Here is a 25,011-nt window from a genome sequence, read left to right as displayed (position 1 = left end):
ACTCTTACTACTTCCACATACATTGACATAGAGCCACCATTCAAACTTTAAAACGAAGACAAGACATTCAACTATTCAACTTGTATTTATCTTTTCAATATCTATTATACTTTTTCTTCAGTTCCAGTTTAAGTTTCATGATGTTTTTTCACCCGTTTCAGAGTTTATAATGGGTGTGTATGGGACGGAATGTTGGGGCTAGAGTGAGGCAGCTCAACTGCTAGAGTGAGAGGAGCAAAAAAATTAATCTTAAAATCTTTTTTAAAACTGCTGCTGTGTCCACAGCGTTTGCTCTACAGGTATGATTTTACCCTCAAAACGTAGCCATGGCTGTCCTCTTTCATCCAATGTGTTTACTATTGTCCTAGGTGTTATGGTTCTTTCATAAATGTCACCAATGCACAGCCTCCTCCCTCCAACTCTTCCATAGACTCTAATGTTAAAATGGCTCAGAAGGTTCGTTTGAAAATCAGAAGAGCATGGTGTCTTTCCACTGTCACCACGTCCATATAATAAGCTCCACAGGCATGAAAACTGAGAATTAGGTAGACTAGACATTGCTGTCGCTCACGGTGAAAGAATTTTGTCAATACGACTTTTACTTTTCATTTGGGAGCGATTTGTTTGGGCCTGACTTTTCTGTTCATTTTAAGCAGCAAAAGTGAGGTGCATGTCTGTGTCCGTGTGTATGGAGCCCTTGGGTGCGGTCACTATAGCAACCAGGCTCACACCTGCCTGCTTAACGAGCTCTCTCTGCCACTCTGCCAAGATTCATCTTAAACACTTCTCTTTCAACTGCTGCTGTGTCCACAGTGTTAAAGCCATCATTTTACCCTCAAAACGTCGCCATCGTTGTTCTCTTTCCAACATCTTGTCTTTCAAAGCTCAGAGATGTAAACTTTTTAAACTGTGTGGGTCCAAGTGGAGGGATCACATTTTAGTCATTCAGTGATTCAAAGAATATGACCTTTTAATATTCTTTCAGATGTTTTCTGACTCTAAATGTTCTTTTCTCATTTCTTAGGTTTTTCTAATTTACAATTAAAACATTTTCAGCTTTTTTCCAACTTCTTCTTCTGTGTAACCTTCAGCTTTTAGCAGTTCAGCACTGTTGTTTTCAGGTTAAATTCAGGTTGTTTTTTTTTTTTTTTTTTTATCTCATTCAAAATTTTTAACTCAAAATTCAGCAATTAATTCATTTCAGTCCATACATTCAGATTCAAGCATTCACACTGCAGTTTCTTCAGAAAATGCACTTTCTAGTTAGTGTGAATGCTTGAAAAGCATTCACAGTATTGTTATTCGAATCTTTATTATTAGTGTGAATGCTTGAAAAGCATTCACAGTATTGTTATTCTAATCTTTATTAGTGTGAATGCTTGAAAAGCATTCACAGTATTGTTCTTCTAATCTTTATTAGTGTGAATGCTTGAAAAGCATTCACAGTATTGTTATTCTAATCTTTATTATTATTATATTTTATTCTGTATTCCGTACGTTTTTTGTAATCCTACTCCTTCAAAACCGTTCAACTTAGAAAAACCATTCAAACACCGTTAGATTCCTATTCTTTTGGACAACACTGCTTCTATTTTTCATATTTTTAACATTTATATTTTTAATTTTATTCAACTTTATTTAACAAAAATTTATAATGTATTTCAATGGGGAGACCCTTCAAATCCTCATTCAACTTACTCATTTTTAAACTCTTACTACTTCCACATACATTGACATAGAGCCACCATTCAAACTTTAAAACGAAGACAAGACATTCAACTATTCAACTTGTATTTATCTTTTCAATATCTATTATACTTTTTCTTCAGTTCCAGTTTAAGTTTCATGATGTTTTTTCACCCGTTTCAGAGTTTATAATGGGTGTGTATGGGACGGAATGTTGGAGCTAGAGTGAGGCAGCTCAACTGCTAGAGTGAGAGGAGCAAAAAAATTAATCTTAAAATCTTTTTTAAAACTGCTGCTGTGTCCGCAGCGTTTGCTCTACAGGTATGATTTTACCCTCAAAACGTAGCCATCGCTGTCCTCTTTCATCCAATGTGTTTACTATTGTCCTAGGTGTTATGGTTCTTTCGTAAATGTCACCAATGCACAGCCTCCTCCCTCCAACTCTTCCATAGACTCTAATGTTAAAATGGCTCAGAAGGTTCGTTTGAAAATCAGAAGAGCATGGTGTCTTTCCACTGTCACCACGTCCATATAATAAACTCCACAGGCACGAAAACTGAGAATTAGGTAGACTAGACATTGCTGTCACTCACGGTGAAAGAATTTTGTCAATACGACTTTTACTTTTCATTTGGGAACGATTTGTTTCGGCCTGACTTTTCTGTTCATTTTAAGCAGCAAAAGTGAGGCGCATGTCTGTGTACGTGTGTATGGAGCCATTGGGTGCGATCACTATAGCAACCAGGCTCACACCTGCCTGCTTAACGAGCTCTGCCTGCCACTGTACCAAGATTCATCTTAAGCACTTCTCTTTCAACTGCTGCTGTGCCCACAGTGTTACAGCCATCATTTTACCCTCAAATTGTCGCCATTATTGTTCTCTTTCCAACACCGTATCTTTCAAAGCTCAGGCATTTAAACTTTTTAAACTGTGTGGATCAAAGTGGAGGGATCACATTTGAGTCATTCAGTGATTCAAAGAATATGACCTTTTAATATTCATTCAGATGTTTTCTGACTCTAAATGTTCTTTTCTCATTTCTTAGGTTTTTCTAATTTACAATTAAAACATTTTCAGCTTTTTTCCAACTTCTTCTTCTGTGTAACCTTCAGCTTTTAGCAGTTCAGCACTTTTGTTTTCAGGTTAAATTCGGGGTTTTTTTTAATCTCATTCAAAATTTTTAACTTAAATTCAGTAATTATTTCATTTCAATGCATACATTCAGATTCAAGCATTCACACTGCAGTTTCTTCAGAAAATGCACTTTCTAGTTAGTGTGAATGCTTGAAAAGCATTCACAGTATTGTTCTTCTAATCTTTATTCTATTTTATTCTTCCGTACGTTTTTTGAAAGCCTACTCCTTCAAAACCGTTCAACTTAGAAAAACCATTCAAACATCGTTAGATTCCTATTATTTTGGACATGACTGCTTCTATTTTTCTCATTTTTAACATTTATATTTTTAATTTTATTCAACTTTATTCAACAAAAATTTCCCATGTATTTCAATGGGGAGACCCTTCAAATTCTCATTCAACTTACTCATTTTTAAACTCTTACTACTTCCACATACATTGACATAGAGCCACCATTCAAACTTTAAAACGAAGACAAGACATTCAACTATTCAACTTGTATTTATCTTTTCAATATCTATTATACTTTTTCTTCAGTTCCAGTTTAAGTTTCATGATGTTTTTTCACCCATTTCAAAATTTATAATGGGTGTGTATGGGACGGAATGTTGGGGCTAGAGTGAGACAGCTCAACTGCTAGAGTGAGAGGAGCAAAAAAATTAATCTTAAAATCTTTTTTAAAACTGCTGCTGTGTCCGCAGCGTTTGCTCTACAGGTATGATTTTACCCTCAAAACGTAGCCATGGCTGTCCTCTTTCATCCAATGTGTTTACTATTGTACTAGGTGTTATGGTTCTTTCATAAATGTCACCAATGCACAGCCTCCTCCCTCCAACTCTTCCATAGACTCTAATGTTAAAATGGCTCAGAAGGTTCGTTTGAAAATCAGAAGAGCATGGTGTCTTTACACTGTCACCACGTCCATATAATAAACTCCACAGGCATGAAAACTGAGAATTCAGTAGACTAGAAGCTGCTGTCGCTCACGGTGAAAGAATTTCGTCAATACGACTTGTACTTTTCATATGGGAACAATTTGTTTCGGCCTGACTTTTCTGTTCATTTTAAGCAGCCAAAGTGAGGTGCATGTCTGTGTCGTGTGTATGGAGCCATTGGGTGCAGTCACTATAGCAACCAGGCTCACACCTGCCTGCTTAACGAGCTCTCTCTCACTCTGCCAAGGTTAAACCTAAAAATGTTAGATTGTAGTAAGATTAACTTTTTCAATAGTACAATAAGACAGATTTGACAGGGTTTTGCCACAGATTAATAGTTTTTCAGTAGTTAGTATATGCCAACTAAGTAGAGCATTGTGATTGGCACAAAGGTTTTTCAGATCTGGGCAGTTGGAGTCAGTTGATGACTTCAAAATCATCCTTTCTGACTGGATAATTAAAGCTCTCAGCATCTATCGGTCTTTAGTTAATTTTCCCACCTTTTAACTAACGTTTAACTAATCTAATCTCATTTAATGTCTTTGTTTATAGTCTGTATAGTTTATCTCCCCACGAATACACTCAAAGTAGTCTTAAAATAAAACCCACAAAACAGTTCAAGATTTAATACTTTTTATTTGCTCATTTAATGCCAGTTGCCCTGTTTTTCTGTATGTCACTCATTCGCTTATACTTGGGCAAAAAGGACCAATTTGTACACTAGTATAGTGTATTTTTTCCCTCTATCTCTCTATGTCTGTCACACACAGAGACCAACACACAGACATGTATATGCTCATTATTGCTGTTCAAACTGATGGTCAAATTTCCAAGCACCACCTGAACGCCTCATCTGTTTTTAACCTATCACTGGACCAACTGTCGTCATTCCGCTTTGCTCTCTGCTGTGGTAAGTACAGTACACTCAGTACTGCAGTGTTTTATTTTTATGATGGAAAAAATACATGTTTGACATTTAAACTCACATATCAAGTCCAACAGAGTTAAAAACAATTCAAAGAAGAAAGAAAGAAAAAAGAATAACCTTCGCTATCATTTATATACGTTTATTACGTTTTGCTGTTAGCAGCAGTGCTAACGCTAGCTTCAATGCTAATGCTAGCAACAATGCTAACGCTAGCTATAGTGCTAACACTAGCCTTAGCAGTTGTTAACTGACAAAAATAATATTCCTGTGATATTTCTTGCCGGTCAGTGAGACAAAAGTAAGAAATTAGCTTTATTATTGCCATTGTGGCTCAGTTTTAACAGTAAGAGTGCTAGCGCTAGCAGCATTGCTAACGCTAGCTGCAATGCTAACGCTAGCTGCAATGCTAACGCTAGCTGCATTGCTAACGCTAGCTGCATTGCTAACACTAACTGAAGTGCTAATGCTAGCCAGAATTCTAGCGCTAGCAGCAATGCTAAGGCTAGTAACAGTCTAACAGTAGCCTTACATAAGTGGCAATACTTCAGTTAACTAGTTTGAATTGTAAAATGACTGCTGTATCAGTTGGTGTGCTATATTACTCTATAATTACCCTGCTGACTAGAAGTTCAGTGTATCATGTCGTGTGGGCTTTGTATTTCTGTTAGTCTGATAACACTGTACAGACAACTAACGTATTATTTCTCGTTTCTTTCAGGAACCTGACTGACACTGTGCTTTGCCTGGTAGGTGTGCACATACCGTAAGAGAAGTAGACCAAAATAAAAAAATAATATGACTAATATAAGCTGTAAAGTGATGGGTTCAAACTTTGTGCTAGACCTTTTAAACACAATTTTATAATAAATACACATAAGTGCAGCTTAACAATTGGGCTAAAATATTTTTTTCGTACATTTTTGTAGTCACACTACATGTGATTAATTAATGATTCACTCAATCATATTTGTATTTAAAAATATTATTGCTGAATTTAATTAAATATTTATTCTTTTAAAAAGTGCCCAATTATGCAACTTTTTGCACATGGCAGCCGACAACAGTTTAGCTTGAATATTTGTTTTGTCCTTTTGCAGTAGTCACATTTAGTTCATACAATTACCATGTGATATAATTTTAATAAAATTATTTTTTTTTCTTGTTTTTTGTTCAGAGTGTGTAGAAGAAGAAGAACAAGGACCAGATCTCCAGTCTTCTCTCTCACATCCCAACCCCCCAACCCCTCTATCCTCTGTCCTGCTCCACCTATTGTCTCTGCCTTCTTTCCATCTGTATTTCACTCTGTGGTTTGTGAGAAATTTTGCCAAACCAACAATCCTTTTGCGGTTTGATTTAAAGCCGTGTCTCTCCTGCTCTGTCTGTTCTCTCTGCTAAATTTTCTCTCTACCTGTTTTTCACTCTTGGCTTGCTGCTGAAAAACGCCAAGCCAACAAAGCAATAAAGAGTGCATATTTTGCCTCAACCTATGAACAAACTGAACAAACAAAGAAAAATCTGCGGTTTGATTTAAAGCCGTGTCTCTCCTGCTCTGCCTGTTCTCACTGCTAAATTTTCTCTCTACCTGTTTTTCACTCTTGGCTTGCTGCTGAAAAACGCCAAGCCATTAAAGCAATAAAGAGTGCATATATTGCCTCTACCTGAGAACAAACTGAACAAACAAAGAAAACTAATTCACGGTTTGATTGTGATTTCCCAGCCGTGTCTCTCCTGCTCTGCCTGTTCTCTCTTCTAAATTTTCTCTCTACCTGTTTTTCACTCTTGGCTTGCTGCTGAAAAATGCCAAGCCAATAAAGAGAGTGCATAATATTCTCTCAACTGAAGAACAAACTGTCAAACGAAAGACAACTGTTTAAGACAAATAAAAACTGAAATATAAAAACAAAGACCACATCTCCTTGTGTGTGCCACTCTTATCTTGTGAACATATTTTCTAAAGACTAAGAAACACTTGCAGGTGTGTGAAAATGCCAAGGAAGCAGAAAAAGTCACAAGCTGCAAAACAACGCTGGAAAAAGTTTCATGAGTTTCACAAAGTACCAACATGTGAACAAGCTGAGTTTGATTTTCCTCAGAGCTCTGCAGAAGACAGTGTGTCTACAAAGACCAATTCTGACAGTGTCAAACAGGCAGGTCAACATGTTCCTGCACATGTACAACAGGTATCTTATGCTGATGCTGTAAAGAGTGGACTGCAGCATAAAGTTAATGAACAACATGAGGTGTCATGTAACCCACAGGTGGGTTATGCTGATTTTTTGAAAAGAGGCTGTCACAGTGATGTGGCAGGACCATCTCATGCAGAAAGAGTGAACCTTGAAAACCAGCCCTCTGTTATACATGTCTGTGCATCTCGCAGCCAGGCTCATCCTAAATATGGAGACTCTAGAAACAAGCAGTGCACATGTAACTCACTCACATTTCTTGCTTTCCTTCATGAGAATGAAAACATGACTACAGCTGACCTTAATCTGGTCTTGGATAAAGGTGATGTGATGTACAAAGAGGTCAAGAAAAGATTTCCTAAAAATATTCATTTGGCTACCGATGAGCTGCCAGACAAAGTTGATGCTCGCAGGTCTATGTATCATGTCAACATGACACAGCCTTCCCGGTATGGGACATTTGAAGAACCTCCAGAGGAGGCAGTAGATACCTTTCTCAGCTTAGAAGCAGGACTGAGCTGCCTGTTGTCAGATGTGCAGTATGCCTTACTGATTATGAGTGGATTGTGTATCGCAGTGTTCAGATCCACATCAGGCAAATATGGTTTCTTTGACCCACACTCCAGAACACCCAGTGGTCTTCCTCTACTACTACAGTCACGTAATCGTGGTACAGCTGTGATGCTGAAATTCACACTCCTCAGTGACATGATTAAGAGGCTACAAGATTCTTATGAAATGATGGAGATATCACCCTCTTGTAACTATGAACTGAAGCCTGTGCAGTTCTACAGTATGAGCACAGTCAACCTGAGTGATACTATCACAGACACAGTCTGCAGACCAACAGCTTCCACTGCTGTGGCACCTACTCACTCTGATACAACTGTTGATGAAGCAAACTCCTCTACTCCAAGGAGAAACACAACCACTGATCCGACTGAAAATATCTTTTGTCAAATGTCCATTTGTACGCCACTGGTGAAACAAAAAGAAGTCCACGTGACTCAGTTCACATCATATGAAGATCAGAATGAACCTCCTAATATACCCACTGAACAACTATGCAGTGAATTAAGTTTCCTTCCATCAAGTGATGCTTTTTCATGTCAATCAAATGCTGCAATAAAAAATGTTGCTGCCTGTGATGTTTCTGATATAGTTTTACAAAAACTGAAAAAAGTTAATAAACAACAAAGGCAAAAAATGAGAAGAAGATTAATGGCATCAGAGAAACCCAGAAATAAGAGAAAAGAAAACCAAAAAAGGAAAGAACGACAAAAGTATGCTTCAAATAAAAATTACAAAGAAAAGAAAAAATCTTGCACAAGCGAGGCATATAAAAACAATCCTGAAGTCAGACAGAAAAAACAACAGTATATGAAAAGATGTTACCATGCGAATGCAGAATTCAGACAGAAACAACAACAGTATGTTAAAAGACGTTACTGTGAGAATGCTAAAGTTAGACAAAAACAAAAACAATATATAAAAAGACGTTACTATGAGAATACTGATTTCAGAGAGGAGAAAAAAAGCTACATCACTAAAAGGTATCGAGAAAACTTTGAATTCAGAGAGAGACAGAGACAACTGATGAAACAACTAATGCGAGACAGGTATCAAAGTAATCTTGCATTTAGGATTATGCACAACATGAGATGTGCCATGAAAATAAAAAGGAAATACAGATGGGTGAACAGACAAACCCAAGAGAGTGACAACAGTGTGATTAACGAGGCCATATCTGTGTTCAAATCACAAATCAAAGCTGGACCATCATACCCATGTACTGTATGCTTCAAGGCTTCATTTCCAAACCAAGTGCGACCCTGCACAAGGTCAAAGTATGTCAAAAACCCACATGTAGTTGCAACATGTTTGACAGGAAAGTTTGTTCATGTTTGTGATGAAAACTGCAGAAATGAGCAGTGCAAAGTGCCTGATGAGAGAAAGAGAGAGTGGATATGTCACACCTGCCACGATCATCTTAAAAATGGATCCATGCCAGCACTTGCTGTTGCCAATAAGTTGGATCTTGCTGATATTCCAGCTGAACTTTCTGATCTCAACATACTGGAGAGACATCTCATAGCCAAGTGCATACCATTTGCCAAGATCATTCCTCTTCCCAAAGGCAGACAAAGAGCAATTAGAGGAAATGTGGTCTGTGTCCCATCAGAGGTACAGGAAACTGTTGAAACACTACCTCGATTGAGAATTAATTCTCAGGTGATCAGAGTAAAATTGAAGAGACGCTTGTCTTACAAAGGTCATCAGCTGTTTCAGACTGTAAGCTGGTCTAAACTTGTGCAAGCACTGCATAAACTCAAGCAGATTCATCCACAGTATAAGGATGTGAGCATCAGAGATGATGCTGAGCTGTGTGATCCAACTCTTCCTGATGAAGATGATGAGGATGATGATGATGAAAACATGAATGAGGACGATTATGATGAGGCTGATTTAATGGAAATTGACAGCTGTGAGAAAAATGCACTGAGTGAAGCACAAAATATAAATGAACAGGACATTGACATGTTACCCTGTGATGGTGAACAATCGCATGAACAGATGAGAGATGATTCAGAGCAAGCAGATGGACTGACTAATGGTGGTTTTGCACTCGAGTCCTGTTTGCAGCCCCCTGATGTGGCTGAGGAGATATTATGTTTCAGTGAAGGAATCTACTCTGTTGCTCCTGCAGAGAGAAACAATCCAATAAGTTTTTTCAAAACACCTAAACTGGAGGCCATGGCCTTCCCTGTGCAGTTTCCTACAGGCCAAAACACACTTGATGAAAGAAGGCTGATCAAAGTATCCCCCAGTGGGTATTTCAAATCAAGACTTTTCTGCATTGATGATCGTTTTGCCAAAGACACAAACTATTTATTCTTTGCACAGTTTGTGACTGAAATACACTTGGCTACATCCAGCATGACAGTACAGTTAAGGAAGGCAAAGCCTCTGACCAGAGATGGTAGAAAAATAACCTCAGGCATGTTACAAGATAAACATGAGGTGGAGAAACTGGTGCGAAATAAAGATGCAGTGAGATTCATGCAGCCTCTGAGAGGAACCCCAGCCTATTGGGAGAAAACAACAAGAGATCTTTTTGCCATGATCAGACAGTTGGGAACTCCCACGTTCTTTTGCACATTTTCAGCTGCTGAAATGCGCTGGCCTGAAGTGATCGAGGCAATAACAAGGCAGCAAGGTGAACAAGTGAATTTTGAAGGACTCGACTGGTCAGCAAAGTGTGACATCCTGAGAAGCAATCCTGTCACAACAATGCGCATGTTTGACAAGAGAGTTGAAGCATTATTCAGAGATTTACTCTTATCTCCCGCAGAGCCACTTGGCAAAGTCATTGACTACTTTTACAGAGTTGAGTTTCAGCACAGAGGAAGCCCACACATACACTGTCTCCTGTGGGTAGAAGGTGCTCCTGTGTTTGAGGAGGATGATGAGCAAACTGTTGTTGATTTTATAAACAAATACATCACAGCTCAGCTGCCTGATCCACATAAACAACCCGAACTGTACAAAAAAGTAACAGAAGTGCAAAAACACAGTAAGAACCACACAAAGACGTGCTTTAGGAGTTTAAGCTCCGGGTGCCGTTTTGGTTTTCCCAAACCACCCTGCAATGAGACAATGATCACAAGACCCAGTGAGGATGATGCACTGGAAGTAGAAACGGCAAAGAACAAGCTCAGACCACTGAACCAGCTGCTGAATGAACCTGAAACTGCTTCCATGAGTTTAGAGCAGCTCTTGGAAAGATGCAAGTTGACACATGCAGAATATGAGAGATACCTGAATAAAATGAACATGAGGAGTACGATCATACTAAAGCGTGATCCAAAAGACTCTTGGATAAATGGCTATAATCCACATCTGCTTGAAGCCTGGAACAGTAATATCGACATAAGCTTTGTTTTAGATGCTTTCGGCGCTGCAAATTATTTAATGAAATATATATCAAAAAAAGAGGGCGGGCTATCTGAGTACCTGAAAACTGTCATTGAGAACTCCCATAAGGACAGTGTAAATGAGTGCGATGAAATGAGAGCCGTCATGCAGGCATATTCAAAGAAGCGAGAGATCAGTGCACAGGAGTGTGTTGCTCGTGCATGTGGTCTTCACATGAAGCAATGTTCACGTGCTGTAATATTCATTCCAACTGATGATAATCCTGTGAAAATGAGTCGTCCCCTGTCAGTTCTGGACAACACAACACCTGAGTCTTCCAATGTTTGGATGACATCTTTGAATGACAAATACAAAGCCAGACCTGAAACACCAGAGTATGAGGAGATGTGCATGGCAGACTTTGCTGCTACTTGCAGGATTGTCTATGGCCAACAGAAAAAAGGTAAAGATGTTTTGCCCCTTCTCAATGAGATGGGGTTTGTGCAAAGGCGCAAAAACAATAAGCCTGCTATCATCAGATTTCACCGCTGCTCACAAGAAAAACATCCAGAGCAATATTACGGAAGACTGCTTAAACTGTACCTTCCTCATCGTTCAGACCACGAACTGAAAACACCATCGTTGCCAACCTATCAGGCTTTCTATGGTGCTGGCTGTGTACAGCTGCCAGGTACTGACCGTCTTGAGTACGTGCAACACATTGTCAAAAGAAACAGAGAAAAATATGAGAAAAACAGTGAGGAGATCGAGAGCGCTGTTGAGGAATATGAGCAGAACAGAGGTGTGACTGACGAATGGTGTAATCTGGCACCTGAATCAGATCTCGTAAGGTTGCCACTTGTTGAACAAGAAAGAGAGCGAGACAATGAAAATGAACAGGAAGATGTGCCCGACTACAGCCGTCAGGCTGATGCTTCAACAGAAGTCAGAGCCATCAGGGAACCCCCTGCTATTGATCCCACATTGTTACGTCAGATGTTTCAAAATCTGAATAAGAAGCAAGCCTGCATATTTTATGCAGTTAGAGACTGGTGCATTAAAAGAGTCTGTGCTCTAAATCCAGAGCAGTTTTTCTTTTATATTAATGGTGGTGCTGGAACAGGAAAATCACATCTTATCAAATGCATCTACTCAGAAGCATCTAAGATACTGAGCAAAGTGCCCAGATATGCAGACGACGTTGACATATCAAAACCCACTGTCCTGTTAACTGCTTTCACTGGGACTGCAGCTTTTAACATTTCTGGAACAACACTGCATTCTCTTCTCAAGCTCCCGAGAAGCTTAAAACCTCCCATTCAGGGACTTGGCAATCAGCTGGATGAAGTCAGATCAGAACTTTTGAATGCTGAAATAATCGTCATTGACGAAGTGTCTATGGTGTCAAGACATCTGTTTGCATATGTAGATGCAAGACTCAAACAGATCAAAGGGACTCGGAGACCCTTTGGAGGCATGTCAGTCATTGCTGTCGGAGACTTCTATCAGCTACCCCCAGTGCGACAGTCTAAACCTCTCTGTGTGCACGACCCGTCCGAGATCGACCTGTGGCGGGAGCATTTTCAGATGATCACTCTGACTGAGATTATGCGTCAGAAAGATGATGTTGTCTTTGCTGAGATGCTGAACAGAATTCGTGTAAAAGGAAAGTTGGATGAGCTTTGCGAAGCAGATAGAGATTTGTTGTTACAGGCCATAACTGAACCAGCCCATTGTCCGACTGATGCATTGCACATTTTTGCAACTAATAAAGAAGTGGATGCACACAACTCTTCAACACTGGCTCTGCTCCACACTCATATCATTGACATCCATGCAGATGATTATAGAAAAGATCCTAGAACTGGCAGAATGGCACTTCAAGACAGACCGTTGAAAGGAGGTAAAAACGAGTTACCAGACACACTGAAAGTTGCAGAAGGAGCTCGTGTCATGCTCACCAGAAACATTGACATACAAAATGGTTTGGTTAATGGAGCTTTTGGAAAACTACTTAGAGTAGTTCACTCTGAAAACGACCAACACATCATCAAACTTGGACTTAAAATGGATAATGAGACATCTGGAAAGAATAACCGCACACCAGCAGACGACATGGTGTACATTGAGAGAGCAGAGGAGAATCTGAAGCAGAAAGGAGTGGTACGAAGACAGTTCCCAGTGAAGCTGGCCTTTGCATGTACAATACATAAGGTACAGGGTATGACAACTACATCAGCTGTTGTCTCTCTTAAGAGCATTTTTGAGCCCGGCATGGCCTACGTAGCTGTCAGTAGAGTGACGTCTCTCAGTGGACTGTATCTTCTTGATATGGAGGAGAAAAAAATATTCACCAACCCAGAAATCACTGCAGCACTTGAGAACATGAGACAAGCCAACCTTGATGACATGATGCCTCTTCTACACGTGAGACAAACCCTCAGCAGGTCAGAGGTTTTCACCATTGTTCATCATAATACAGAGGGACTGCCAGCTCACATTAATGACATCAAAAGTCACCATGAATTGTGTCTAGCAGATGTTTTGTGCCTAACAGAAACACACCTGCGGGGCTCTTTTGTCGCAGAGAGTCTCCACTTGGAAAATTACAATTTGTTCAAACGCAACAGACACCTGTCCTACACAAACTTTCCCCAGATGGCAAACAGAAGTGGTGGTGGAGTTGCTGTTTATGTGAAAAGTGACATTCAAGTGCATGAAAAACAGTACATCCATAATGTAACTGACCTTGAATTTCTGGCTTTAAAGGTTGAAGCACCAGTCAGTGCTCTGATTGCAGTTGTATACAGACCTCCAGACTACACTCTGAGGCCATTCCTGAAAAACCTGGTAAGCCTATTAGACTCATTGGAGATCATGGACTGTCATCCCATCATAGTTTGTGGTGATTTTAATGAGAATGTTTTATCCAGTGCAAACAAACCAATCATGGAGTTGTTTGAGTCTAGGGGATACGCACAGGTCATCACTGCCCCTACCACAGAGAAGAACACACTGCTTGACCTAATTTTCATTTCTCAGTCAGATCGATGTCTCCATTCTGGAGTCATGAAGACATACCATAGTTACCATGACCCAGTATACTGTGTATTGTCCTGTGATGATTCATGATCTAGATCTTTGAATACAGTAAGTAATTTCTATATTTTTGAATGACTTAAGAAAGTAGAGCGATATTTAAAAGTTGACGCCCTGCATTGCAGTATAATGGTTGAATTGTTTACATAAAATATAATTACATGAATTAAGTAATGATATCAGTAAAAGATGACAATTTTATTTATTACAGAAAATCTAAAATTCACTAACAGTAACCTATAAATGTCAGAAAAATCAAATATAGCAGTTTGAAACGAACAGTGTAGGCATATCCTCTCTGCAGCCAGGCTTCAACATCCTGCCAGGCTGCCCCAGTCTCACTGTGGCTGGGAGGGAGGGAGGGTGGACCAGAGGATTGCCTACACAACACATAAATGTTCAACAGCTTCTTCATTGTTTCTGAGAGAACAATAATGACTAAAGGTTGCTTTTTAAAAAAACAAACAAACAAACCTAATTACAGCAATAATGACAGTTAAGCCACTTTATGTGTGCCTCTATTTTGAAATACTATTTACAAAAATGTTATTATTTTGGTTTGTTATAAACTTTAAACTTTTTCAAAAGTATACGATTATATTTTTGGACAAATTTTTCTATGAAACATAAATTTTTATGAGCTTTTATCATGTTTCGGCCAGTGCAATCATCAGGGTGGGTCTGGGTTGATAACTGCACATTTCTGGCCAGAAATGTTTCAGCAGTGTTACATATGTAGTACATATGTTACACTTGCTTTCTGTTACCAGCTGATACCCTACATTTGTATAGACATTGGATGGTGTGAGGTTGGGGAGTTGAGTGGAAGGGGGGGGGGGGGTTACGGTGGGAGTTGAGGGGGGGGGGGTTCCATTCCTGTTAGGTTTCCTTTGTTTTTCTTTTTTTTTCTTTTTAAGAGAGACACAGTCCTCCTGTGTCTTCTCCAAGCTTCACATGTAAGATCCAACAGTGTGAAGCACATAGCAGCTAGAAACTGTAATGCCACAGATCAGAGAAACTTCATCATCACCATCTTCATCGCCATACGATCAGAGCGTGAGACTTCACATCTGGAGCACAGGAGAGATTCTGTGATAAGTCCTCCTTCTAGCTTGTCCCACAAGCAGTCGGTGAGATTTACTAACAACAAAAAGGGTTAATGACATTATTTCCATGAAAACATGTATTCATTCTTTGTAAACTGTTTAAATTGTGTTTTCACTTGACCTTAGGAGTGTTAGAGTGTATTGTAATGTCTGTACTCAGGTGTTTCCCTCTGTGATTCATCCCCTTCAGAGCTGAGACACTCAGGACTGAACAGACTGCACAGTTTCTGTGACTGAGCCTTCTTTGAAACCACACATGATAGAAGGGCTTCATATTTGCAGCAGCACTACTACAGGTATTCAGTTTATTACAGGATGTGTTTGTTTCTTAGGACCAGCTCTGAGTGCACACTACCTAACATATACACCTTTCTGTTCATTACAAACCAACTACTCTGGATCATATGGCCAGTTGGCAAGAATGTTGCTGCAGGAAAACATCCCTGGAGATCACCATCATTGTCAGACTGACTGTGCCTCCTCTGTGCAGTGTCAAGATCCTCCCTAAATGAGTGTGTAAGTTAACATTTCCATTATTTTATTCCCTTTCACAAGACAAGTATCACTGATATTTACATTTACAACTACATATTCCTGTTTTCTGCTCTTCTTTTAAAGTCCTCCGCTATCCTGCTTCTGTGCTGCTTGCCACACATCAAACACTGGTCGGATGACAGGGAGGATCCACTCTGCAGTCACTGGACATGATGAGGATCATATGGGACTTCATAGTTTCACAGAAACGTTGTGCTCTGTGATTACAGGTTTTAAATGGACATAATGACGGCCTCTCTCTGATCAACAGGCTAAAGGATTGTTTTCATTGTTAGTGCTCTGTACAATGTATGCTTATTTAATATTTCATCACAGAGCAAACCTTTATTTATTTAACATTTTTTTATTTTGTTCTAATGTTGAATTAACTGTGGGGATTTTTTTAAGTGGGCACTCGGGATGTCATATGACCAGAAATGTGGTAACTGGAATTCAACAGTATGGAAGAAAAAATCTGCTAAGAACAAAACACACACAAAACCCCCCAAGAAAATTCAAATTCATTCCATGTAATCCAATCTAAAACATTTTAAACTGCTGAACAGCAACACAAACAGTGTTAAAAAACAGTGTTAACAGAATGATTATGATGATTTTGTACCAAAGTTTCAGGTCACATGGCACACCTAGTGTGTAGTGTGGGGTATCAGCTGGTAAGTATAGTTTTTTTTTCACATTTGTGTCCTTAGAGTTCAGATAGATAAAGCCTTGTGTATAATAATTAGTCATAACCACAACTCAAAGTCAGGGACTAACTAAATTTGGGACTTTGTGTCTGAGCCCAGGTTAAAACAACGTGTAAAAAAGCATTTAGCGGCATGGCTGAACAATGCTGTAAACTATTGATACTTATTTATCCATGTTCACAAAAAGGACTAATGTTTTTATTTGATTATTTGCACGTGTTAAACTGTGTCACCACCTTACGCTTTCATTTGAGTTTACTCAAAAGTCTCTATACAGTTCTCTTTTACCACTGTGTGGACTCTGTTTACATTAAAACATAAAAAAGAATGAGTAATAAAGAGATGTGTAGACAGATCAGTAGATTAAGTAGACCAATAGAAACAGTTGTTCAGCCATGTTCTAAGAAACCAACACAGTTTAAAGGTTCAGGATTGTGGTTTTAAAAGTGGAATTTTCATGTATTTCATGTGTTGCTTATTATTTTTATTTACTTATTTAATTTAGTTATTTTTATTTATTCTACTAGTCCTTTTCAGAAAGAAGCTGTAAAATATGACTTAAGATTTTTATGTTATTTTCTATGACATACAAAACAAATTGATGTATATAATACCGGTACTATTAAACATGATATACATATGTGTATATGTCTGAAAAACATTATGCTGTATATGAAAGTTTGTATTTTCTCCAGAATGTTTGTTCATCTTTTCAGTTCAATTTAACAAATTTGTTTTTACATTTATTTTTATTATTTTTTTTATGAATTAGAGATTTATAAAACATAATTCCACTCTTTAAGTGATTAGAAGAATATGAACTTTTGTTATTCATTCAGAGGTTTGCTGACTACATTTTCTTTTTGTCATTACTCATCTTTTTCTAATTAAAATTTTAAACATTTTCAGTTATTTTCCAACTTCTTCTGTGTGAACATCAGCTTTCAAAAGTTCAGCACTTTTGTTTTCAGGTTAAAAATTCTTTATTTTCCAGCTAATTCAACATTTTTAGCTTAATATTCAGCAATTAATTCATTTCAGTGCATACATTCAGATTCAAGCATTCACACTGCAGTTTCTTCAGAAAATGCACTTTCTAGTTATTCTATTTTATCTATTCCGTACGTTTTTTGTACTCCTACTCCTTCAAAACCGTTCAACTTAGAAAAACCATTCAAACACCATTAGATTCCTATTCTTTTGGACATGACTGCTTCTATTTTTCTCATTTTTAACATTTATATTTTTAATTTTATTCAACTTTATTCAACAAAAATTTCCCATGTATTTCAATGGGGAGACCCTTCAAATTCTCATTCAATTTACTCATTTTTAAACTCTTACTACTTCCACATACATTGACATAGAGCCACCATTCAAACTTTAAAACGAAGACAAGACATTCAACTATTCAACTTGTATTTATCTTTTCAATATCTATTATACTTTTTCTTCAGTTCCAGTTTAAGTTTCATGATGTTTTTTCAGCCGTTTCAGAGTTTATAATGGGTGTGTATGGGACGGAATGTTGGGGCTAGAGTGAGGCAGCTCAACTGCTAGAGTGAGAGGAGCAAAAAAATTAATCTTAAAATCTTTTTTAAAACTGCTGCTGTGTCCACAGCGTTTGCTCTACAGGTATGATTTTACCCTCAAAACGTAGCCATGGCTGTCCTCTTTCATCCAATGTGTTTACTATTGTCCTAGGTGTTACGGTTCTTTCATAAATGTCACCAATGCACAGCCTCCTCCCTCCAACTCTTCCATAGACTCTAATGTTAAAATGGCTCAGAAGGTTCGTTTGAAAATCAGAAGAGCATGGTGTCTTTCCACTGTCACCACATCCATATAATAAACTCCACAGGCATGAAAACTGAGAATTAGGTAGACTAGACATTGCTGTCGCTCACGGTGAAAGAATTTTGTCAATACGACTTTTACTTTTCATTTGGGAGCGATTTGTTTCGGCCTGACTTTTCTGTTCATTTTAAGCAGCAAAAGTGAGGTGCATGTCTGTGTCCGTGTGTATGGAGCCCTTGGGTGCGGTCACTATAGCAACCAGGCTCACACCTGCCTGCTTAACGAGCTCTCTCTCTCACTCTGCCAAGATTCATCTTAAACACTTCTCTTTCAACTGCTGCTGTGTCCACAGTGTTAAAGCCATCATTTTACCCTCAAAACGTCGCCATCGTTGTTCTTTTTCCAACATCTTGTCTTTCAAAGCTCAGAGATGTAAACTTTTTAAACTGTGTGGGTCCAAGTGGAGGGATCACATTTTAGTCATTCAGTGATTCAAAGAATATGACCTTTTAATATTCTTTCAGATGTTTTCTGACTCTAAATGTTCTTTTCTCATTTCTTAGGGTTTTCTAATTTACAATTAAAACATTTTCAGCTTTTTTCCAACTTCTTCTTCTGTGTAACCTTCAGCTTTTAGCAGTTCAGCACTGTTGTTTTCAGGTTAAATTCAGTTTTGTTTTTTGTTTTTTTTATCTCATTCAAAATTTTTAACTCAAAATTCAGCAATTAATTCATTTCAGTCCATACATTCAGATTCAAGCATTCACACTGCAGTTTCTTCAGAAAATGCACTTTCTAGTTATTATTATATTTTATTCTGTATTCCGTACGTTTTTTGTAAGCCTACTCCTTCAAAACCGTTCAACTTAGAAAAACCATTCAAACACCGTTAGATTCCTATTCTTTTGGACAACACTGCTTCTATTTTTCATATTTTTAACATTTATATTTTTAATTTTATTCAACTTTATTCAACAAAAATTTATAATGTATTTCAATGGGGAGACCCTTCAAATCCTCATTCAACTTACTCATTTTTAAACTCTTACTACTTCCACATACATTGACATAGAGCCACCATTCAAACTTTAAAACGAAGACAAGACATTCAACTATTCAACTTGTATTTATCTTTTCAATATCTATTATACTTTTTCTTCAGTTCCAGTTTAAGTTTCATGATGTTTTTTCACCCGTTTCAGAGTTTATAATGGGTGTGTATGGGACGGAATGTTGGGGCTAGAGTGAGGCAGCTCAACTGCTAGAGTGAGAGGAGCAAAAAAATAAATCTTAAAATCTTTTTTAAAACTGCTGCTGTGTCCGCAGCGTTTGCTCTACAGGTATGATTTTACCCTCAAAACGTAGCCATGGCTGTCCTCTTTCATCCAATGTGTTTACTATTGTACTAGGTGTTATGGTTCTTTCATAAATGTCACCAATGCACAGCCTCCTCCCTCCAACTCTTCCATAGACTCTAATGTTAAAATGGCTCAGAAGGTTCGTTTGAAAATCAGAAGAGCATGGTGTCTTTACACTGTCACCACGTCCATATAATAAGCTCCACAGGCATGAAAACTGAGAATTAGGTAGACTAGACATGGCTGTCGCTCACGGTGAAAGAATTTTGTCAGTACGACATGTACTTTTCATTTGGGAACGATTTGTTTCGGCCTGACTTTTCTGTTCATTTTAAGCAGCAAAAGTGAGGTGCATGTCTGTGTACGTGTGTATGGAGCCATTGGGTGCGGTCACTATAGCAACCAGGCTCACACCTGCCTGCTTAACGAGCTCTGCCTGCCACTCTGCCAAGATTCATCTTAAACACTTCTCTTTCAACTGCTGCTGTGTCCACAGTGTTACAGCCATCATTTTACCCTCAAAACGTCGCCATCGTTGTTCTCTTTCCAACATCTTGTCTTTCAAAGCTCAGACATTTAAACTTTTTAAACTGTGTGGATCCAAGTGGAGGGATCACATTTTAGTCATTCAGTGATTCAAAGAATATGACCTTTTAATATTCTTTCAGATGTTTTCTGACTCTAAATTTTGTTTTCTCATTTCTTAGGTTTTTCTAATTTACAATTAAAACATTTTCAGCTTTTTTCCAACTTCTTCTTCTGTGTAACCTTCAGCTTTTAGCAGTTCAGCACTTTTGTTTTCAGGTTAAATTCGGGTTTTTTTTTAATCTCATTCAAAATTTTTAACTTAAATTCAGTAATTATTTCATTTCAATGCATACATTCAGATTCAAGCATTCACACTGCAGTTTCTTCAGAAAATGCACTTTCTAGTTGTGTGGATGCTTTAAGCATCCACACTATTGAGTTCCTGTTTCTCTTTATTCTTTATTATTATTATTATTATTATTCTAGTTGCTTCCGTACACTTTTCGCCGTTTAACTACTTCCACAATTTTCAGCCGATTTTCACCGTTCAAATTTTAAACTATTCTGCTATTTTTGCTCTTTCCTGCTACGATTTTTGCTATTTTTAACTATTATACTTTTTAAAATATTAAGCTTTTTTCCTTTAATTTGTCCCATTGAAATGAATGGGAAACTTCTGCAATTCTGCTAAATTTTGCTTGTTTTTGAAACTTAACTACTTCCTCATATTTTCACCTAGAACAACCATTCAAATTTTAAAATGTTCACAAATTATTGGGCTATTCAGGTATGATTCAGCTTTTTCAAATCTTTTACTGTTTTACTTTTATGCCTCTTAAAGTTTTGAGTTGCAAAATTGTGATTTTTCACAAAATACATGCGTTGTTATGGTTGCTATGCTCTTGGCTTCCAGTGTGCCACTGAAGGTTTTGCAATTTTCACTTCATGTCCGAACAACTTCTTGCTACTTGCTCAATTTTCACTCAACTTCCACAAATTATACATCAAAACGTAGGTATTTTTGCTGGCTTTCAGAAAATGTCACTATCATTGTTGTGGGATTTATAGAATTTTTGCAAATCTCCTCAGACCAACACAAGGTCTGAAAACTCTCCATATAAAGTCAATGGAGAGCTTGTTCAAAATCATCGCTGGATTTCTGTAATGAGAGGCATATTCGAATCGTCATATCTCCTTAACGAAGCAAAGTTAAGACATGAGGCTTGTCCCCGAATATCTTCAGACACCCCTGACGCTCACAATTCAAGAATTTCTTTCTCACCTATTACCGTTCTGAAATGAGTTGGACTTGTTTGAGGGTAGGAAATTCGTCCTTCGCTCAGATTTCTTCAGATTTAAAACTGTGGAAATGAACCACTTTTTTCTCTCGTCATAACTTTTTTTTGGATTTCCACAGAGACCTGAAAATTTCCATGATTGTTCACCAAAGCCTGCTGTCTCTTACGGTGAAAGAATGATATCGATACTCCAAATAGATTTCGAGTTACAAAGCGTTGTTTGAGGGCAAGTCAAGGCAGTTTTTGCTTCGCTCTACTCAGTTATGGTGCATTACAAGTCAAATATCTTTAATAATTCATATTTTAATGATAAATTGTAAACACTGGAAGATTCCCCCATCTCTTCTGAACAAAACGGTGTAAGAATGACCGCTCTAGCCCCTACGGTTTAGAAATTATGGTCATTTGTTTGAGGGGAGTCCTCACTATGAGAAATAGGCTGCAATAATCCTGTGCCTCTCTCTGCTGCGTGTGTAAAAAGATGCACCTGTTTTGGCGGGAAAAAGTACACAGGCTCTCTGATTGGTGGATTCAAATTCAGCAGCTCCCAGGCTGACCTAGAAACTTACTTCTCTCTCCCTGTGCATGTTTTTGCTGATTTTTTCATTTAACAAGTATATTTGAGGGACCCTCAGCATGTTCAGCATTTTTTCAGCTGTCCATTTTGCTTTTCCAATTTTTCTGTTTAACTTATTACTATTGTGCTAAATCATACTGTTTCTGCTATTTTACAAGATTTGTGCTTAATATAGTATTTCTGCTTTTAATAGGATTTGTGCTTAATATAGTATTTCTGCTTTTTATAGAATTTGTGCTTAATATAGTATTTCTGCTTTTTATAGGATTTGTGCTTAATATAGTATTTCTGCTAAATTATAGTATTTCTGCTTTTTATAGTATTTGTGCTAAAACATAGTATTTCTACTAAATGTAGTATTTATGCTTAATCATAATATTTCTATATATTTCTGCCAGGTCCCCAGGCAGCCAATCCTCTGTGAGGACTTAGACATTCAAATTTTCAAATCAGGGCCTGCACGGTTTCCCAGCCAATCATATATGTGTCCTGAGGCATTCAAATTTGCATATTGGGGCCTTCATGGCTTCTAAGCCAGCCAATCATATCTGAGGGCTGAGGAATTCAAATCCACAAATCAGGGCCTGCACGGCTTCCCAGCCAGCCAATCATATATGTGGCCTCAGGCATTCAAATTTGCATATTGGGGGAATTCGTGGCTTCTAAGTCAACAAGTCATCCATGTCGTATATCTCTAAAAATTCACATTTTAATGATAAATTGTTAACACTGGAAGATTCCCCCATCTCTTCTGAACAAAACGGTGTAAGAATGACCGCTCTAGCCCCTACGGTTTAGAAATTATGGTCATTTGTTTGAGGGGAGTCCTCACTATGAGAAATAGGCTGCAATAATCCTGTGCCTCTCTCTGCTGCGTGTGTAAAAAGATGCACCTGTTTTGGCGGGAAAAAGTACACAGGCTCTCTGATTGGTGGATTCAAATTCAGCAGCTCCCAGGCTGACCTAGAAACTTACTTCTCTCTCCCTGTGCATTTTTTTGCTGATTTTTTCATTTAACAAGTATATTTGAGGGACCCTCAGCATGTTCAGCATTTTTTCAGCTGTCCATTTTGCTTTTCCAATTTTTCTGTTTAACTTATTACTATTGTGCTAAATCATACTGTTTCTGCTATTTCATAAGATTTGTGCTTAATATAGTATTTCTGCTTTTAATAGGATTTGTGCTTAATATAGTATTTCTGCTTTTTATAGAATTTGTGCTTAATATAGTATTTCTGCTTTTTATAGAATTTGTGCTTAATATAGTATTTCTGCTTTTTATAGGATTTGTGCTTAATATAGTATTTCTGCTAAATTATAGTATTTCTGCTTTTTATAGTATTTGTGCTAAAACATAGTATTTCTACTAAATGTAGTATTTATGCTTAATCATAGTATTTCTATATATTTCTGCCAGGTCTCCAGGCAGCCAATCCTCTGTGAGGACTTAGACATTCAAATTTTCAAATCAGGTCCTGCACGGTTTCCCAGCCAATCATATATGTGTCCTGAGGCATTCAAATTTGCATATTGGGGACTTCATGGCTTCTAAGCCAGCCAATCATATCTGAGGGCTGAGGAATTCAAATCCACAAATCAGGGCCTGCACAGCTTCCCAGCCAGCCAATCATGTATGTGGGCTCCAGGCATTCAAATTTGCATATTGGGGGAATTCGTGGCTTCTAAGTCAACAAGTCATCCGTGTCATATATCTCTAAAAATTCATATTTTAATGATAAATTGTCAACACTTGAAGATTCCCCCATCTCTTCTGAACAAAACGGTGTAACAATGACCGTTCTAGCTCCTACGGTTAGGAAATTATGGTCATTTGTTTGAGGGGAATCCTCACTATGAGAAATAGACTGCAATGATCCTGTGTCTCTCTGTGCTGCGTGTGTAAAAAGGATGCACCTGTTTTGGAGGGAAAGAGTGCACAGGCTCTCTGATTGGTGGATTCAAATTCAGCAGCTCCCAGGCTGACCTAGAAACTCACTTTTCTCTCCCTGTGTGTGTGTGTGTGTGTGTGTGTGTGTGTGTGTGTGTGTGTGTGTGTGTGTGTGTGTGTGTGTGTGTGACAGAGAGAGAGAGAGAGAAAGGCTTTTAATGGGATGATCTCATTCTAAGATTCAAATTCAATATATTTAGACTGGTTGACTGAATTGGATCTTGTGTGTGTGTCTCTCTGTGCATGTGTGTTTTCTTATGTGTACATATTTGTGATTGTGTGGCTGTTATAGATTTTTTTTGCTGATTTTTTTCATTTAACAAGTATAGTTGAGGGACGTTCAGCATGTTCATCATTTTTTCAGCTGTCCATTTTTGCTTTTCCAATTTTTCTGTTTAAGTTATTACTATTGTGCTAAATCATACCATTTCTGCTATTTTATAAGATTTGTGCCAAATACCGTATTTCTGCCAAATATAGTATTTCTGATTAATTATAGTTTTTTCTACCAAATCATAGTACAGTATTTCTGCTTTTTATAGGGTTTGTGCTTAATAAAGTATTTCTGCTAAATTATAGTATTTCTGCTTTTTATAGTATTTGTGCTAAATTATAGTATTTCTGCCAAATTATAATATTTGTGCTAAAATATAGTCTTAATTTAAAATTACAATATTCATAGTTCATCACAGTGTCTCTGGTAAATCACAATATTTCTGCTCTGTTGTACTATTTTTCTAAATCATAGTGTTTCTGTAATGTTTAAGTATTTTTGGCTAAATATATTCTTTCTGTTATCTTATACTATTTCTCCTAAATTCTTCTATTTTTGAGAAGTTATCATGTTTCTGGTAAGTTACAATATTTCTGCTAAATTCTGCTATGCTATTGTATTTCTGCCAAGTATTATGTTTCCTCTAAGATATTGCAGTTCTGCTAAGTTATTCCATTTTAGCAAACTTATTTTGCTTCTGCAAAGTTTTTACAATTTCTGCAACTTTTCAGCTTTTTCAGCTAGTTTTTGCATACAGCTTCAGCTTTAAGCATCCACACTGCATTTTCGCAGGAAATGCAAATTTTTCTAGTTATATTTTATTTTTCCGTACGTTTTTTGAAAGCCTACTCCTTCAAAACCGTTCAACTTAGAAAAACCATTCAAACATCGTTAGATTCCTATTATTTTGGACAACATTGCTTCTATTTTTCTCATTTTTAACATTTATATTTTTAATTTTATTCAACTTTATTCAACAAAAATTTCCCATGTATTTCAA

At 37.6% G+C, this 25,011-nt stretch overlaps 1 protein-coding gene across 1 annotated transcript; it reads left to right on the top strand.

Annotated features, from left to right (window-relative positions):
- Positions 1-4,320: 4,320 nt before the first annotated feature.
- On the top strand, positions 4,321-15,380 carry LOC146563674 (uncharacterized). Its single transcript, XM_085291067.1, has 4 exons — positions 4,321-4,985; positions 5,406-5,433; positions 5,862-13,635; positions 15,181-15,380. The coding sequence occupies exons 3-4, from the start codon at positions 6,673-6,675 to the stop codon at positions 15,184-15,186; spliced, it is 6,969 nt and encodes a 2,322-aa protein (XP_085147193.1). The 5' UTR covers positions 4,321-4,985; positions 5,406-5,433; positions 5,862-6,672; the 3' UTR covers positions 15,187-15,380.
- Positions 15,381-25,011: the final 9,631 nt, after the last annotated feature.

Source organism: Mchenga conophoros, linkage group LG11 (genome assembly GCF_057382185.1).
Source record: "Mchenga conophoros isolate Kocher_MC1m ecotype Shallow Benthic linkage group LG11, M_conophoros_male_GT1.1, whole genome shotgun sequence".
Classification (NCBI taxonomy): Eukaryota; Metazoa; Chordata; class Actinopteri; order Cichliformes; family Cichlidae; genus Mchenga; species Mchenga conophoros.
Note: the sequence above shows the minus strand (reverse complement) of the source record. Positions and strands in the feature narration are given on the sequence as shown.